At 49.0% G+C, this 19,149-nt stretch overlaps 1 protein-coding gene and 1 pseudogene across 1 annotated transcript; both read left to right on the top strand.

Moving 5' to 3' along the window:
• The first annotated feature begins 510 nt into the window (after positions 1–510).
• On the top strand, positions 511–3,637 carry LOC123087255 (gamma-glutamyl peptidase 5). Its single transcript, XM_044509220.1, has 4 exons — positions 511–1,041; positions 2,734–2,889; positions 2,980–3,147; positions 3,246–3,637. Exons 1-4 carry the CDS (start codon positions 646–648, stop codon positions 3,396–3,398), a joined length of 873 nt encoding a protein of 290 aa, XP_044365155.1. The 5' UTR covers positions 511–645; the 3' UTR covers positions 3,399–3,637.
• Positions 3,638–10,115: 6,478 nt separating this feature from the next.
• On the top strand, positions 10,116–11,139 carry LOC123083957 (protein NRT1/ PTR FAMILY 7.3-like; annotated as a pseudogene).
• Positions 11,140–19,149: the final 8,010 nt, after the last annotated feature.

Here is a 19,149-nt window from a genome sequence, read left to right as displayed (position 1 = left end):
TTTCGCTCAAGCAAAATATAGTTTTTTTTAATGTATGGTACTGCCAGTGCACACCAAGCAAAATGTGAGTGTTACGAAAACAGAAAAGAAAAATAACGAAGAAATGGTGTAGGAGCAAAAATTTCTCTTTTGCCACTGCTACAGCACTGTCACTGTGTCACACACACAATCGCTGGAAGGAAGTACTACTACAGTACTCCCTCCGATCCATATTACTTGTCGCTCAAACGAATGTATCTAGACGTATTTTAGTGCTACATACATCCATTTGAGCGACAAGTAATATGGACCGAAGGGAGTACGTAAATTAATTGGTCGCGTGGATTGAGCGGTCAAAACGGGGAGAAAATTAACCCCCAGAGAAGACGGCGGAGACTAGGGACGAAAAGCGAGAAGGAAATGATTTGAACCGGCCCGTGATGCGCTCGGGAGGGAGAAAAACGGCAAACCGCGCGCGGTAAACCGGAGTTACTGTGGCGCGGCACGGGAGAAACGGCTTTAAATACGGCCCCCTCATCTCCTCCCCCACAGCGAGCCAATTTAGCCAGCCAGCCAGCGAGCGAGCGCAATCCCTAGCGCCGAGGCCCATTCCCCCGTCGTCCTTCCCCGCCCATTCCACGATCCCTCGGCCGCGGTCGGGTCGCCATGGGAATGGGGCCGCTCGAGAACGCCGCCGCCGTCGTCGAGGGCGGCGTCGCCGCCCCGGTGGTGCCGGTGGTGACCGCGGCGGCGGCGGGAGGGGGGTCGTACGCGCTGCTGCAGTGCGGGGAGGACTCGGCGTACGTGCGGGACGCGTACGGGGGCTACTTCGAGGTGTTCCGCGCGCTGCTGGCCGAGGACGGCGAGCGCTGGCAGGTGTACCGCGCCGTGCGCGGCGAGCTGCCGTCGGAGGAGGACGCGGCGGGGCTCGACGGGTTCGTCATCTCCGGCAGCTGCAGCGACGCCCACGGCGACGAGCCCTGGATCCTCGCCCTCGTCGACCTCATCCGCCGCCAGCTCGCCGCCGGCAAGCGCGTCCTCGGCGTCTGCTTCGGCCACCAGGTGCGTCCCTCCGTCGATTCCGTCGTTGGATTTCTTGGTTTGGTCGGCCTCGGCGTCTGGTCCGGAGGGTAGGATGGTAATTGAGGCCGCGCCCTCGAGCTGGCCGGCCTTGTTCTTTCCGTGTGAGGTCGAGCTGGTGGGCTCCGAGGTTGGCGCCTCGCAATCGGACAGGCCGCACCGGCTGAGAGGAGTGGCGCCCTTCTAGGGCCTTCCATGCTTCTCCCATTTTCTTTACCACGCACTCGTCCGGTAAAACCAGCAGGGTAAACGTAAAAACACACGCTGATTCTCAGCGAGAAATGCAAAATGTTTTTGAAAGCGCTGGCACGAAGCTCAAATCTCAAGTAGAAAATAATTCAACTGGTAGACATTCACGAGGTTCTCTTAGTTTGAACTTTGAAGTAGATCAGAGGATCGATGCATCTAGACCGGGTAAAAATAAGTTTTGGGGCAACACAAAGCTACTTTTTTTAATAAACTTTGTGTCTGTAAATACACATTCGTAACTTGCTTTTACCAAGTGTTCATTCATGTATCGTTAAATAAAAATTAACTCAACAGGATTTGACAAGAGTGCAAGCAGAGCGAGATCTCAGCGCCCGTGGCCAGGAATCCCCCGGGAGCCACCAGCTAAGATTAATGACGTGCACTCCGGCTGGCTCCTCCGACCAAGCACGTGACGTGGCAGCTTAGATAGAGGTTAACAGCAATCCTGTCTATCCACGTGGGCCAACGTGGCGTTGCCCGCCACTTGTGCCGTTAATCAAGCATCTTCCCCATTGCTACCCACACCCAGTCAGCCAGCGCGCCAGTTGCACATTTGATTAGATTACCGCCGAGAGCCGCAGCCTAATTGTTCTGCTTGTTTGTTTGAACATTTGAAATGCTGCAACTTGCAAGCAAGCTAACATTTGAAATGATGCATCTAACTAACCGACTGACCCTTTCGAACCGACTGACCCTTTTGGCGTGCGAAGCCACAAGGACATGTCGGTGACGGGGCCATCCGGGCTTGGAAACAAATTTCAAGGAAATTTGGTCAAGGTCGCCTTCTTATACCCCTCCTGGCTGAATGTGTCGGCTGTTGCCTGTTGAGGGACCTGGCCGCCCCTCTCTATGATCCAAGAGGCGATCTACCGGGTAGGGAAGCTCGTCTTGGGTTGCAGCTCTTGGATAGCATTTATTCTAGCCGTCAAACTAATTTCCAATCTGTAGAATATTACTACTAGGACGAGCCCTGACCTCACCGTAGAGATGTTCTAAAGAAAAGTTTAGACTTGGGACGCAATTATACGGTGTACTTGTACGATGCAAAAGTCAGAGCTCCCTTCCCGGAGCCGTACAAGCCCAGCCGTCGAGTGGGGCATGGGCTCATGGCATGGCATGGCATGTTCGCGACAGCTGCTAGTGCAAGACCTGAATTCTTTTCTCCCATTGATCGAGTAGTACGATAGATGATGTAACTGCACTGATGCATTGGTTGCCCATGATTCACGGTCGCTGAACGCTTCTGTCAGAAGAAAACGACGCTGCTTAACCCTGAAAATAATGGCTCCAATCGAAACGGGTTGGGTTGGGATGCGATCTGCCGGCCGGGTCCCGTACTAGCAGTCTCTTTCTTCCTGCAAATGATGAATGTTGGCATAGACAGCGAGCGGTGAATTAACAGTAATTTTCTTCTTTGCATTGCAGATCCTGTGCCGGGCGCTGGGCGGCAAGACCGGGAGGTCCTGCAAGGGGTGGGACATCGGCGTCAGCTGCATCCACCCCACCGCCGCGGCGGCGAGGCTCTTCGCGCCCCTCAAGATGCCGGTGCACCTGCCCATCATCGAGTTCCACCAGGATGAGGTACACATACAGATTCAGATTTTTACTGTTTTGCTGCATGTCAATGTCGTTTTCAGTGTGCTGATGTTATGCTGTTCTTACAACTCTCAGGTGTGGGAGCTGCCTCCTCACGCCGAGGTGCTGGCCCGGTCAGACAAGACCGGCGTCGAGATGTTCCGGCTGGGCGACCGCGCCATGGGCGTCCAGGGCCACCCCGAGTACAGCAAGGACATCCTCATGAGCATCGCTGACCGCCTCCTCCGCCAGAACCTCCTCCTGGTAAACCTCGGCGCCGCTTGGTTTTTTTCTTCAGATACTTGAGTTGCAAGCGCCATTTCCTTATGTTTGAAAGCTAATCGATGGTTGTGTGTGTGCAGGACTGTCAGGTGGACGTGGCCAAGGCGAGCTTCGACGTGCGGCAGCCGGACAAGGAGTTCTGGAAGAAGGTGTGCAGGGGGTTCCTCAAGGGCAGGCTCCAGCCGCAGCAGCAGAAGCAGCAGCCGCCGCAGCAACATAAGCTTCAGCTATAGGAGTCGGAGGATGAGACGGTGGCGAGTCCGAGAAGAAGGCCGTCACCGGTGCCGCCGGAGGAGGAGGAGGAGGACGACATAGTAGCGTTACTGAGCTGGGGGGGTTGCCATTGCGAGCGTAGAATTAATCCTTATTTTTCTGCTTCGGAGTTTGACATCACCATCATCATCTTGTACAGAAACCCAAACCGCCTATCTAATCGAAGCATTAATAAAGAGCGATCGATGCTAATTTGGCAGCCTCTCGTTTCTGTTGGCGATGTTCTCTGCTCGGAGAAAGCTGTCTGTCGGTGCCTACTTTTGGATGTTGATGAAGAGGATGTTGGGATCGGACAAGGTGACGGCTCAACTGTCTTCAACAACAAGTCTGACCTCCGTGGAGGTTGGGGAAATGGAATGATCCAAGTCTAGCACTCTCGTGAAACTGAACCCCCTCCGGGACTAAGGGCATCCCGGACACGGATCAACAATCAGACCTGTTCGAATGTTTGTGGAAATTTGAATATTCAGTGCGTTGAAGGCCTAAAAGTATCCGAATCGCCCGATCCTAGCATTTTGGAGATGCACCGAGGCATTTCTGTCGATGACACTTGTGCTGGAATTGAGCTGCTCTTCTTATTCTATTCCCTCCGTTCCAAATTACTCATCGCAGAAATGAATGTATCTAGAACTAAAATACATTTAGATACATTCATACCTGCAACAAATAATTCGGAACGGAGGGAGTACATGTGTTGTGCAGAAATTGAGCCGTGTCCTAACATCGACGGTCCACGCCGAACTTGCAGGCATCAGTACCGATCTGCCGGTGGCCACGATTTGCACGACCGGCCAGCTGACAGTGGCTCGAGAACACTACTGCTACCGAATTTTCGCCGACTGCCACACATTGTTTGCAGGTAGGATGAGCGTCCAGGTTCAGTGAACGGCAGGCACTTGCTGTGCCGTGATGCGGTGCTGCTCAACTCCGGTGATGTGGGTAGAGGTCGCCGTCACGCTAACGGCGGAGCTGCCTGCCTCTTGCGAGTTGCGATCTGCAGAGGTAGAGGACAGCGACCCTTCGCTACCTTCGACTTGGGATATAAGATGTGACATGCACGGAGCCGACTTGTCAACAGCACACGTTTGAGTTTTATACTACCCAACAGCTGACTTATCAATAGCACCGGAAGTCCTGGAACTTGTCCAGAATGTAATGATTTAGTCCAAAACTTGAGAAAGCAAATTATTTCATCCTACAACTTGTATTTAATGTGCAAATTTGGTCCTATCCAATCAGACGACGACGGTGGAGCCAAGTCGGCACAGCCCACTCCATCCGGTCAGCGCCGCACCTTTTGCAATTACCCCCTGGCCTTAGCACTGTTAGAAATTTAGGATTTGCGGTCTACCCCCTAATTCCTCTGCGCTTATCCGTGGTGCCGCTCACAATTCGCATCTCTGAGGCTAGGGGGTAGGGACCTTCTTATATTGTTTTTCCAAAGAGTCCACCTCTTATACAGATATAAGATTCCTAGTCTTTTTCACTAGTTTCCGGGATAGAGTCCAGATCAAATTACCAACCACGATCATATTTGTCTGTTAATGGATTCTACCCGTTATGTCCCCGGAGCACACGCTTGTGAGCAACGCGCCATAATAGAGTGTAGATTCCTCTAGTTACGTAGATCAACATTAGGGCTGTAATCTAACTATACGATCTAGCTCCTTTCAATTATCAGTGTACCCGGGTAGCCTTTTCAATATAAATGATATATTGTATTCCACTGATAATCGACCAGCTTCCTTAAGCATATAACTTAAGTACGTTTCAACAAGTGATAATTTTCCATGCTAAACATGTAAAACAATTCCATGTACAAGTACATGTATAATTCCATAATGAGGTATTCCGAATATTTAACAATTCCAAGTAATTTGAATATAGTTGCTGGACACATAATTCCAACATCTCCCACTTGTCCAAAACGATCATTCAAATATTCGTAAACCCATAGCCTTAACATACTTGCCAAATACCTCCTGACTAAGAGGCTTAGTCAAGGGATCAGTAATCATATTAACACTATGTTGAAAACCCACAAATATATATACGGTGATACTTCCCTTCAATATGTTTTCTTGCTGTGACACTTATGATCACTAGAGACCTTTAGTTTCCGCCTAATTGTTCCAGCATAGCTGTCCTCGGCGCCTCGAGTATTATTTCCTCGAGTGTGATTCCACCTTTGTAGGCACCTTGAGTATTTTGTTTCCTCACGTGAAATTCCGCATCAATTATTTTTCATCACATATATAATAATATGATTAATTCCACATCGAGTCAAGTATATGATAACCACGTTGAATAAATTTTCAAAACCACATAAATATCAAATCCAAACAGTAAATGAAGTTCCATAATTAACCATGTTTTGAAAGAAATTCCTGACTTCGGTCAGTGAACCTGCACCATATTAGTACTACAACAAAAAAAACTGAATATGTGTACCTGGACTTATTTTTCATCTTGTAGATAGAGTAATAGCTTCCTCAATGTGTTTACCTTTAATATAAATTTCAGAATAAATGACAGGTTGTGATGCACTTTCCACAATCTTATATGATGTGTGAGATTCCCTTAGCTGCTCATCTTTCATTCCACTGCTTGAATGCAGCATAAATTCTGGTAGCTAAGGTATAATAATATAATGAAGATACATACGAATTCCAGTACCATTTATTATTCTATTTTCCTCGGGAGTTTAAATATAATTCCTCAATGAGTATGATTCCCTTTATCAAAGGTATTTTAAAAGATTTGCAACACTTCAAAATAGTTCGTTTGTAAATGACCGCCTTGCTTCATTTAGAAAGCCATATGACCTGCTATTCCATTGATGTGAAGCTTGTTATAAGACCATACATTAATATACTCAATTAGCAAACCATGTCTTTAGTTCCTCTTTCCCAAAATTCCAGGAGAAAGAGTTTCCACAAAGTATATTTCCCTCTGTGTGAATAATTGAATAATAAGAGTGACATTATAATAGTCCAGTGAGCCAAATATCCTTACAAAAAAAATCACTTCCAGACAATAGGCTTGCGGTTATTTGGTATGATATTAAGTTCCCAAACTATGCTCTTCCTCATTTGAGTTTATTCCTTCCTGCAATTTTTCCACCCATAGTTGACATTGATGAACAAACCTTCTGAAGAGAATTTAGTAATTCCTCTAGAATTTAGAGTGACTTCCCCAAAAAAGCATATAACAATTGTCAAGAGATGACATTCCAAGTTAATTCTTCCCACTTATCCTAAGCATGTTAGTGTCGGGAGTTTCACTTGTAGTTTCCTTTGTGGTCAAGATTATATTCCAGTATGATTGTTAATATTCCCACCGTTGACCATAAAAATAATTTTTTTTTACTTTCCACCAGTATTCTTTTTCCAGATAGCTAAGGAAACACCCTTTGATCCACTAGAATAACCATGAAAAAAAAATCCTGGTGTGCGCTTTGTAATAATCGATAATTTCATGCCAAAATAGAAGATTTCCTTCCAGTCAAGTGACTGTACTAGATGGAGAATGATATCAACAATTGACAGTATGCAATGCTTCTTTCCAAAGAAACAAGTGAGTATGCAAGACAATCAATTCCTCCATTATATTGTGGAGTGTATGGTATATTACAATGGTGAATAGTTCCATGCTCTTTACATACAAACGATATATTCCTGAAGTGTACTTCCCCCACCAATCAGTTGTTAAAACTATGATATTATTTGATCAACTGATTTTCCACTTCAGCATAACATGTGACTGGCACAATAAAACCTTCCGACTTGTATAATAAAAGATAAACATAACCATATAAAAGTGTAATCATCGAAGAGTGAGATGAAATAAATAATTTGACCTCTAGTGGGGATGTCCATAGAAATACCGTAAGTATATAAAAAACGATGTTAAGCCCTTTCATCTCCTTCCACCTTAATAAACAAGGTGTATTAAAAAAATCATATATGCTTCACATGTACCACAGTCCTCCCACTAAAGTTTAAAATTTCAGAATCAATAAGCCTCTTGATCCAGTTCCAAGATATGTTACCAAGTCGTTGATGATGTAGATAATAAGATTCCAAGCATGTGTTCCCATTGTCGATATTCCTCCATGTGGAGTTATCTTTGCCAAACATAAACAATTTGGTTTGCCAACTTCCAATGGACATCAAGAAGGATGTATCATTGTGTGAAAATCAAAAAATGCACTAAGTTAACCACTGAGCAATATTTCCACTCTTCCTTTTCCAAATACTATGTCATAATCAATAGATTCCAAGACGGGGCAATAAATTAAATCCCTTCTCATTGAAGTTAAATAACATGTCCTATAACAACAATAGTTTTCCTCCACAAGGGAGTTTGATGGCATATTTTCCAATCCAAAGTACATCAAAGTTAGCATTAATTCCCAAGTTCATCAATTTTCCGTTGGAATTGTTCTATGCCAACTCATTGTATTCCAATAATATATGAGGTATATATAAAAAAACACCATAATCCAACTATTTGAAAAAATAGCCCCAAATATATACCATTAATAGACATACCAACAAATGAAGATCAAATTTCCTTGTCCTTGGAGTGACTCTCATTTTCCTCCATAAATTAGTGATGCCCAATAATAACACTTCCATGAATTCCTTTTATGCAAAGATGGCATAATTACCACAATTTTCCTTCACTTCCTCTTTGCCAGTTCCATCGATAAATATTATGTTTTCCTCTCCAAGGTGTAGTCAACAATATTTGACCAAAACCATCCCCTGAAAGTTGTCTATATTTCTCCTTTGAAAAAATAGTATCTCATATGCATATACTTAACAACAATTCATGATGACAAGTGTATATAAATTATTCCAATCAACTTGGCATAGAGTTTAGGACAACCATGACTTGCACTTCCCAAAATAAACAAATATAGCCATAAAACCTATATCTATATTTTCCGAGAGATACCCCACCCCCCACCCCCCACCCCCAAAAAAAAGGTCTTTCCAATTGCACATTATTTTCCTTGCAATTTATTCACAATCAGATTAAACAGCCAAACAACAATAGAATGATCCCGAAAAATATGTTAGTCATTTGCTATCCATATTCCATGTGTCATATTATATATTTCCTTTTCCTTAGCAATGCTTGCTGTTCCGGTTTGTTTTGTCTAATAATGTGATCAGAATTCCACGTAGAAAATATAGCACAACTATGTTTTTCCAAACCGTGATAATATGAGCCATCAAATACGTGGGGGAATAAAAAAACTTTTGACGTCTGCCAAGGTAAAGTGTTACCGTGTGCGGAGGAGAAAAAATGACAAAGCAATTCATGAAAACCGGGCGTGCAGATCGTTGAGGTATACGGACTGATGCGTGTTATTTATTTTGCTCGATCTGCATGAAGTTAGGGAATAATCAAAGCAACAACTAGGTGTACCTCGATCTCCCTGCAAGAATTAATAGTACGGTGGCTCAAGTTTGGTTTCCACTCTCCAAGGTTCCTCGATGACGCGCGGGCAGAGCGTAGTTGGGACGGCGATGACGGCCGGGAACATCACAGACACTTGGGAGGAGACCGCTGGCACGGGCAAATCTGACGAGTACGTCTACAGACTCCAGTTGATTCACGTGTGGCTCTTGATTTCGATCATGGCTTGAACTTGCCACCAATCGTAGTTTTTCCGAGGAGCAGTCGTTCCGCGTATGGCACGTACGTTACGTTCCAAATTCCGATCGTGTGCAAGTTTCCGACGGCGAGTAGATTTGCACGAATAAATAAATGAGCTCCATGCATGGTCCCGGCCATGAGCCACCTACATGGTGTCCTTTGCGTAGCATGCATGGATCAGCTTGACGAGAGGCGCAACAGGAGGGGCGCCGCGTGACCACTAGATGCAGGCGGACCAATGGGCCAAAGCACACAGCAGGACAATATCGACTAGGGGCGGCGCTCCGGTAGAGTTTGCAGCGGATTAAGGGCCTCGAGTGACGACCATGTCGGCAGAGTCGCACGGCGGACGAACCTCGCTCTGGTACTAATGTTAGAAATTTAGGATTTGCGGTCTACCCCTAATTCCTCTGCGCTTATCCGTGATGCCGCTCACAATTCGCATCTCTGGGGCTAGGGGGTAAGGACCTTCTTATATTGTTTTTCCAAAGAGTCCATCTCTTATACAGATATAAGATTTCTAGTCTTTTTCACTAGTTTTCGGGATAGAGTCCAGATCAAATTACCAACCATGATCATATTTGTCTGTTAATGGATTCTACCCGTTATGTCCCCGGAGCACGCGCTTGTGAGCAACGCGCCATAATAGAGTGTAGATTACTCTAGTTACGTAGATCAACATTAGGGCTGTAATCTAACTATACGATCTAGCTCCTTCCAATTATCAGTATACCCGGGTAGCCTTTCCAATATAAATGATATATTGTATTCCACTGATATTCGACCAGCTTCCTTAAGCATATAACTTAAGTACGTTCCAACAAGTGATAATTTTCCATGCTAAACATGTAAAACAATTCCATGTACAAGTACATGTACAATTCCATAATGAGGTATTCCGAATATTTAACAATTCCAAGTAATTTGAATATAGTTGCTAGACACATAATTCTAACAAGCACAAATAAACCCACGCCTCTTCGGTCTCACCGCTCCACCAACTGAGGATGGACAGGCGAGGAAACCCAGCAGTCAAGGCAAACACTGGGAAATGGAAATCTTCCATCCCGCTGCTAGGTAAAGCCTTGTTTATTTGATGTTGTTCTTCGATCATATGCCACAGACAGTCTGTTTTTGTCAATGAGTTAACTTGATCTGGATTCTGATCGAGATTTCTTGTGCTGTTGATGATGATGCAGTTAACTATGCGCTTGTAACGTGCGCCTTCTTCGGCGTCGGGGTGAACCTGGTGGTGTTCCTCCGGCGGGTGCTCCACCAGGACAACGCCGAGGCGGCCAACAACATCAGCAAATGGACCGGCACCGTCTACATCTTCTCCCTCATCGGCGCCTTCATGAGCGACTCCTACTAGGGCCGCTACATCACCTGCGCCATCTTACAGATGATCTATGTCACGGTATGCAGCTCAGATCGGTCGTAGCACAAAATCATTTTTGTTTGGATTGGTTGCGTGTGTTGTTCTGATCTGAACTTGTGATACTGTCACTGGCGTCGTGGTTCCTGCTGATGAAGCCCACTGGGTGCGGCGACGTGGAGACGCACTGCGACCCGCCGTCGACGGCGGGGGTCGCTCTCTTCTACCTGTCGACTTACATGATCGCGTTCGGCAACGGCGGGTACCAGCCGTCCATCGCCACGCTGGGCTCGGACCAGTTTGACGAGACGGACCCCGACGAGGCGCGCTCCAAGGTGGCCTTCTTCAGCTACTTCTACCTGGCGCTCAACGTGGGCTCCATCTTCTCCAACACGGTGCTGGTGTACTACGAGGACGCCGGGCAGTGGGTCATGGGCTTCTGGGTCTCGGCGGGCGCGGCGGCGCTGGCGCTCATGCTCTTCCTCCTCGGCACCCCCAACTACCGCTACTTCAAGCCCACCGGCAACCCGCTCACCCGCATCGCGCAGGTGCTCGTTGTCGCGTGCCGCAAGTGGCGCGACCACGCGCCCACCTGCGACGAGCTGCTCCACGCCTCTAGTGGTGAGATCGAAGAGGCGCGGGTTTATTTGTGCTAAGGCCAGGGGTAATTGCAAAAAGTGCGGCGCTGACCGGATGGAGTGGGCTGTGCTGACTTGGCTACACTTGTCGTCGTCTGGTTGGCTAGGACCAAATTTACACATTGGGTGCAAGTTGTAGGATGAAATAGTTTGCTTTTGCAAGTTTTGGACTAGATCATCACATCCTGCACAAGTTCCAGGACTCCTGGTGCTATTACCTCTTATTTGTACTCCCTCCGTCCCATAATATAAGAGGAATAGTTCTTTGTGCCGTGACTCCATGACAACCCAAACAAGATCAGGGATCTCTAACCGATCCCTTAAAAACAACTTCAAAAGATTTTTTTTGTTTCAGAAGTTAACCACATATAACCGGACCCTCAAATTGAATGAGTTAACTCCCAAACCCAGCTCAACTCTCTCAAATTTACTCGGACATGGCTACTTCTTGAAAAATCGGTCTCTCCCAACTCCCGCTCGAGGCGCCTCCTCTTCCTGCCACTGCCGCCACCGCGGGTACCGACTGTCATGGATCTAAGGCTGACAGTAGAATGGGGGGCAGGTATGAGGAGCCAAGATCCTAGCTATGGAGTAGTTGTACGCACGAGTTTTACGAGTCCATGCCATTTTCGAAGGAAGTAACAGCCCTACGTCTCGGTGCCCTGAGGTGGTCGACTGGATTATACGTGTGTGTGTTTACAAAAGTGTGAACCCTTGTCCCAGAGGAGGGAGGTGGTTTATATAGAGTGCGCCAGGACCCCAGCTCCCCTCCGTTACGTAGAGTTCAATGCTCATAAAGAAAAGGCATTAGAGGTAACGTCTACAGTAAATGTCATAAATGCTCATAATGCTATGGTTTAAGTCTTAACCGTTGCAGAGTGGAGGGTTCCTCATCTTCTGGTGGTCGAGTGTCTTCAAGGTGGTCGAGTGAGCGCATCTCCACGGTCGAGTGGATGATGATTTCTCTTCGACTGCTTCTGATTCTTTGTAAAGATGTCCTTGGGGAGGGTACGCTGGACAGGTTCATAACCCTACCCTAGGTACATAGCTTCATCATTAGCCCCCGAATGGATCAGGGTTTGAGTGAGGAAGGGGTCGAGAACACTTTCGACCCACTCTTTGTGCTATGAATATGCCTTGTCCTGAAACAATGAGTTAAGGAGACGACGTCGACTCCTTTCTCAATCGCCTTGGTCCATTCTTGGTTGTTGTCGAGTGAACTTTCATGGTTGAATTCCGAATGATGATGTAGAGGGTGTTTGTCTTCAGTCTGACAGGTTGTTCCGCTCTCCGCGGATCTTGCGGGATTCGAATTTTGGGAATCGCGCCAGACGGGAGGAAACGAGGTTATCGGGACGGATTAGGTAAGTCTCCTCGATCCCCGCGCCACCTTTTTCGCCACGTACTGCGCGCGACTGTTGCGGGATTTGTTTAGATCGCTTGGGTCCACTAGTCAGCCACTCGGTGGAAGGCCTTATAAAAGGTCTCGGGCTAGGCCTTTGCTCCGCACACCCCCATTCTCTCTTCTCTTTCTCTCGATCCCTCCGCCACTCTCGCTTCCGCCTTGTCGCCGGACCTCCGCTCGAGCTCGATCCGGCACCATGGGGAAGGACAAGACGGCAGCGTTGGAACGCGCGAAGAAGGCGACCGCGAAGGCGAAGGGCAAGCGGACCAGCCGGGGCGGATCCTCGTCGAGGTCCGGCCTGCCGGCTGGCTGGATCCAGGGCGACTGGATCCGCTCGGCAATCACGCAGGACGACCTCGACGACCTGGTGGAGGGGGGGTTGATCCCCCACAAGTCGGCTCGGCTCCCGGGGGACGAAACTGAGCCGTAGCCTAAAGAGGGTGAGTGTGTCCTCTTAGCAACCCACGTAGATCGCGGATTCTCGCTGCCTCCCCACCCTTTCTTCCGGAGTTTTTTGAACTTCTTTGGGGCTCAGCTCCACCATTTCACTCAGGACACCATAGTCTATCTGGCCGCTTTCGTGTCCATGTGCGAAAACTTCTTGGGCTGTCGACCGCACTGGGGGCTTTTCAAACACATTTTCACTTGCCGTTCCCAGTCGGTTAAAAAGGCCAAGTCGAGTGACGAGAGGACGCGGGTGATCCAGATGTGCGGTGGTCTGGGGATCCAAATGAGGAGCAAGATTACTTTCCCAGTGATGATCCTTCCTGACTCGGTGCGGGGCTCGCAGTCGACTTGGTTTTACTGCAAGGATCAGCCAACCCCTGGCCAGTCGACTGGACTTCCTCCTTTCTCCTTGGCTCGAGTGGAGAAGCCTGCTCCCCTGAAGGTAGTTCCAGAAGAGAAGGCGCGGGTCAAGGAGCTGGTCGAATGGGTCGTCCAGCTTGTTCGCGACGGAGTGACCGGGATGGATCTGCTGGAGGTCTTTCTTGGTCGACGCATCCAACCTCTTCAGGCGCGCGACCATCCGATGTGGATGTACTCTGGGCTCGAAGATACCACTCGGATCCACCCGGAGGAGGTCAGCAAGGATATCTTGGAGAACTGGTTGAGGGGAATCACTGGCAACAAAGACAACCCTCGGGGATCCAGGAGGGTGATTCCATTCGACAACTCGCGCCGGCCAGAGCAGGTATATTTCTGTTTTATCAAGTATCTTTCCGATTCACCACGTGATGTCCCATTTGTGGTCGACTGAATGTCTTTTGATTGTTATCCTTTCAGGTCCTCATTGAAATGTACTCGATGCCCAACGGAGTGCAGGACCCCGGCGCTGAAGAAGAAGGGAGCGGGGGCGAGAGCGGCGACGAGCATTCGGAAGCCGAGGAGGACGAGGAGAGCGATGAATCGACCGATGAGGAAGAAGTCAACTCGCCTCCTCGCAGGGAGAGGAGGTCCAAGCACACTCATGACCCGGCACGCGCTCCGGACTTGGTGGCTGCGCCGATCGGGCAATCCTCGAAGCGCCCCAGGATGTCTTCCCCGACGCCGACTGAGAAGCCTCCAAAGCAATCCAAGGTCGCGCCGCTTCCAGCGCCGGAAGTGTCGAAAGCCATCTCTTCCAAACCGCCCAAAGCTTTGCCTCGGATCAAAGTGACCGTTCCTACTATCTCCGGGTAACCATCTGACTTGTCCTTTATGTGGATTCAATTAACTGGATGTAACCGATTGAATGCGGGCCTTTGCAGTGATGCTACGTCAGGGACCTCTTCATACCAGTACCGGGACGAGGAAATGGAGGATGCGGTAACCTCTAACCCAGGTATGAACTCTTACGATTTCGATTCTTGATCCTTTTAGGGTCGAGTGGTTCACTTGGGGTCAAATGTTCTGTCTTGCAACTCCACCCAACATCATTGACCTTCCGGACGACGACGAAGATGTGGCTCCTAAGCCTAGGAAGAGCAAGAAGGTAACAGCTGGCAGGGTGGCTTGGCAGGAACCAACTGCAACGCCTCCCGTCTGTCAGGCTGAGAATGCGGGCAGGGCCGCTGTGACATTCGCTGCACCCTTGCCGAGTGGGCACCCCATGCGGTCGACCGCGCCTGTGGTTCCTTCAACTATCCAACTCCACACCGCGGAGCCTCAAGCAGCTGCACCTGGGTCGTCTGCACATTTTTTCACCAGCTACCCCGTCCCAGACAACCAGTCGGAAGCGGCTGCGGAAGCCATCCGACAGGCTGATATGATGATGGAGCGGGTGAAGATAGTGCACGAGAGCAGTCAGGCTGCCTACGATGCTAGTGCCGCTCTTCGGGCCAACGTCGAGGTGAGTAGACTTTCCGACTGTTTTTGTTCTCAAAAAATCTTCTTCTGCACAATCTCCGGTTGTTCGCGTTGAATTAGAGCACCCACTGGGTGTTGCTGTCGTTTTTGGTAGTTTCGCTCTTCCACTCGGTCTGGGCGAGTGGGATCAGAACCGGTGGGGGCACGCCAAGTGCACCCATTGGGTGTAGTCCCCGAGTCCGCGGTCAACTGCTGGCAGTCGACTGTGGTATGATTTCTTCTTTTCTTGACGGCGCAATTGTTCTTTCTCTCTCTTTTTTTTACTCCTTGCACTCGACTCCGGCAGGCCGGGCGAGTGGGATCAGAACCGATGGGGGCACGCCAAGTGCACCCACTGGGTGTAGTCCCCGAGACCGCGGTCGACTGCTAGCAGTCGACTGGGGTCTGAACAGCTTGTTGTCCACTTCTTTAGGTTTTATTCTTTCGGAAATGAACTGCTTTCGAACCTATCGATTGACCTGTCTCTTGCCTTCTGCAGAAGTCTTGTACTCTTATCTCCAAGTTTGCCGAACTCGAAGAGAAGCAGAGGCAACTCAACTTAGACTTGGAATTGGCTCAGCAAAATCTGAAAAAAGCTCAAGACGAGGCCGCTGGTATGGAAGGTAACTGATTGCCGACTGAATTTCAATATATCTCTTTGATCTCTTTTTTGATTCGATTATTTCTTTTGCAGAGAAAATGAAGTTGGCTCTTGAACGGGACTCGGACCTCGCCGCCGCGCAAAAAGCAGCCCAAGACAAAACCGCTCTCGCAGAGAAGAAGCTTGCTTTAGTCGAAACGCTTGAAGGAGAGGTGACTAGACTGACATCTTGTCTTAATGAAGCTAACCGCGAAGTGACCAGCCTGAAGAAGGATAAGGTCGCCCTGAACGAAAAGTTGGAGTTTGCGATCCGCAAGAGGAACGACACAGAAGCCTATCTGAGGACCCTCGCCAAGAAGCTTTATCTCGTGCTGGGAGGTATTTCTTTTAATCCGACTGTGTTGATGTCGGCCATCGGATTTTGCTCGGTTGATTGAACTGACTCTTGGCTGCAGAACTTTGTCAAGACTTTGACGAAGAAACTGGGAGGGTCGAGACGGGCCTGGACCCTATCGCTTCCCTGGTCTGCGACGAAACTGCGATGAACGTGCTCCGACTGGAGTCCCGTATCGCCAGCGCCACAAGCTACCTCGCACGCCTGAAGGAGGTTGTCTCTCGAATCGACTCGACGCTTTGGCCGGAGGCGACGCTTCAGAATGATCTGGAATCTCTGATGACTCGACTGAACGAGATCCCTGACCGAGTGCAAGAATGGAAGAAATCCTCCGCCCGGTGTGGTGCTGACGTGGCGCTGTCCCTGGTGCGAGTCCATTGCAAGGAGGTTCGTGAAGACAAGCTGGCTGCGATCAAAGTCGCTAACACCAAAAAGCACGACTTCCAGTCCTTCATGGAGACTTTCATTGCTACTGCCACTCGGATCGCTGATGGGATCGATCTGGACTCATTCGTGGAGCCTGCCAGTCCTCCTCCGGCTGAGTGAACAATCTTATGAAACTTGGATACGCTTTAAATTTGCCTCGAAATGCCGAGTGGTTTCTGTAACCGTTAAACTCCTTCGGGCTTGGTGCCCGAGTATTTTTGATTCGCTGCTTGGAACCTTTTAGTATTTATCTGAATTTGGTTTATCTCCGAATGTGCTTGTGTTTGCCTTCAGATGCACTTTGCTTGCGGCACCTCTTCGTCCTTGTGGATAGGGATGGAGCGGACGTTGTATTTGTGCCGCAGCTCCGAAGGAGAAGGTGGCAGTCGACCTGCACCTCGTCTTCCTTGCGGATAGGGATGGAGCGGACGTTGTATTTGTGCCGCAGCTTCGAAGGAGAAGGTGGCAGTCGACCTGCACCTCGTCGTCCTTGCGGATAGGGATGGAACGGACGTTGTATTAGTGCCGCAGCTCCAAAGAAGAAGGTTGCAGTCGACCTGCACCTCGTCGTCCTTGCGGATAGGGATGGAGCGGACGTTGTATTTGTGCCGCAGCTCTGAAGGAGAAGGTGGCAGTCGACCTGCACCTCGTCGTCCTTGCGGATAGGGATGGAGCGGACGTTGTATTTGTGCCGCAGCTCCAAAGGAGAAGGTGGCAGTCGACCTGCACCTCGTCGTCCTTGCGGATAGGGATGGGTCTCAAACTTAGGCGAGTAGTGGACTGCAGCTAAGCCCCCGAGTGGGAGGATTGCTCTCCACTCGGTAGGATTTTTTCAAACTTAGGCGAGTGCTGGACTGCCGTTAAGCCTCTCAGTGAGAGAACTTAGGCGAGTGCTCGACTGCAGCTAAGCCCCCGAGTGGGCGGACTGCTCTCCACTCGGTAGAATTTTTTCAAACTTAGGCGAGTACTGAACTGCCGTTAAGCCTCTAAGTGAGAGAACTTAGGCGAGTGCTCGACTGCAGCTAAGCCCCCGAGTGGGAGGACTACTCTCCGCTCGGTAGGATTTTTTCAAACTTAGGCGAGTGCTGGACTGCCATTAAGCCTCTAAGTGAGAGAACTTAGGCAAGTGCTCGACTGCAGCTAAGCCCCCGAGTGGAAGGACTGCTCTCCGCTCGCTAGGATTTTTTCAAACTTAGGCGAGTGTTGGACTGCCGTTAAGCCTCTTAGTGAGAGAACTTAGGCGAGTGCTCGACTGCAGCTAAGCCCCCGAGTGGGAGGACTGCTCTCCGCTCGGTAGGATTTTTCAAACTTAGGCGAGTGCTGGACTGCCGTTAAGCCTCTTAGTGAGAGAACTTAGGCGAGTGCTCGACTGCAGCTAAGCCCCCGAGTGGGAGGACTGCTCTCCACTCGGTGGGATTTTTTCAAACTTAGGCGAGAGCTGGACTGCCGTTAAGCCTCTTAGTGAGAGAACTTAGGCGAGTGCTTGACTGCAGCTAAGCCCCCGAGTGGGAGGACTGCTCTCCACTCGGTGGGATTTTTTCAAACTTAGGCGAGTGCTGGACTGCCGTTAAGCCTCTTAGTGAGAGAACTTAGGCGAGTGCTCGACTGCAGCTAAGCCCCCGAGTGGAAGGACTGCTCTCCACTCGGTAGGATTTTTTCAAACTTAGGCGAGTGCTGGACTGCCGTTAAGCCTCTTAGTGAGAGAACTTAGGCGAGTGCTCGACTGCAGCTAAGCCCCCGAGTGGGAGGACTGCTCTCCACTCGGTGGGATTTTTTCAAACTTAGGCTAGTGCTGGACTGCCGTTAAGCCTCCTAGTGAGAGAACTTAGGCGAGTGCTTGACTGCAGCTAAGCCCCCGAGTGGGAGAATTGCTCTCCACTCGGTAGGATTTTTCCAAACTTAGGCGAGTGTTGGACTGCCGTTAAGCCTCTTAGTGAGAGAACTTAGGCGAGTGCTCGACTGCAGCTAAGCCCCGAGTGAGAGGATTGCTCTCCATCGTATCTATAATTTTTGATTGTTTCATGCCAATATTATGCAACTTTTATACACTTTTGGCAACCTTTCATATGATTTATTTGGACTAACCTATTAATCCAGTGCCCAGTGCCAGTTCCTGTTTGTTTCATGTTTATTGTTTCGCAAAAAATCCATATTAAACAAAATCCAAACGCGATAAATTTTTACAGAGAATTATTTTGGAATATATGTGATTTTTGGGACTTGGAATCAATGCAAACGGGGGCCCATAGTGCCCACAAGACACCAGGGCGCTCCCTAGGGGCCAGGCGCGTGGTGGTGGGTTATGCTCACCTCGTACGTCGGTTGGGGCTCTACTTCGGGCGTAAGGAAGCTTATATCCGAAAAAAACCGTGTTAAAATCTCAGCACGATCGGAGTTACGGATCTCTGGGAATATAAGAAACAGTTTTCGGCCAGATCTGGGGAACGCGAAACCGAAGTGAACAGAGAGACAGATCCAATCTCGGAGGGGCTCCCGCCCCTCCGCCGCCATGGAGGCCATGGACCAGAGGGGGACTCTCCTCTCATCTAGGGGGGAGGCCAAGAAAGAAGAAGGAGGGGGGCTCTCTCCCCCTCTCTCCCGGTGGCGCCGGAGTGCCGCCGGGGCTAGGATCATGACGGCAATCTACATCAACAACCTTGCTACCGTCAACGCCAACTTTCTCCCCCTCTATGCAATGGTGTAGCACCCCTTCTCCCCGATGTAATCTCTACTTAAACATGGTGCTCAACTCCATATATTATTTCCCAATGATCTATGGTTATCCTATGATGTTTGAGTAGATCCATTTTGTCCTATGGGTTAATCGTGATCTTGGTTGGTATGATTGTATATTTTATTTATGGTGCTGTCCTACGG

This window comes from Triticum aestivum, chromosome 4A, assembly GCF_018294505.1.
Source record: "Triticum aestivum cultivar Chinese Spring chromosome 4A, IWGSC CS RefSeq v2.1, whole genome shotgun sequence".
Classification (NCBI taxonomy): Eukaryota; Viridiplantae; Streptophyta; class Magnoliopsida; order Poales; family Poaceae; genus Triticum; species Triticum aestivum.
This window is presented reverse-complemented; position numbering and strand designations above follow the sequence as displayed.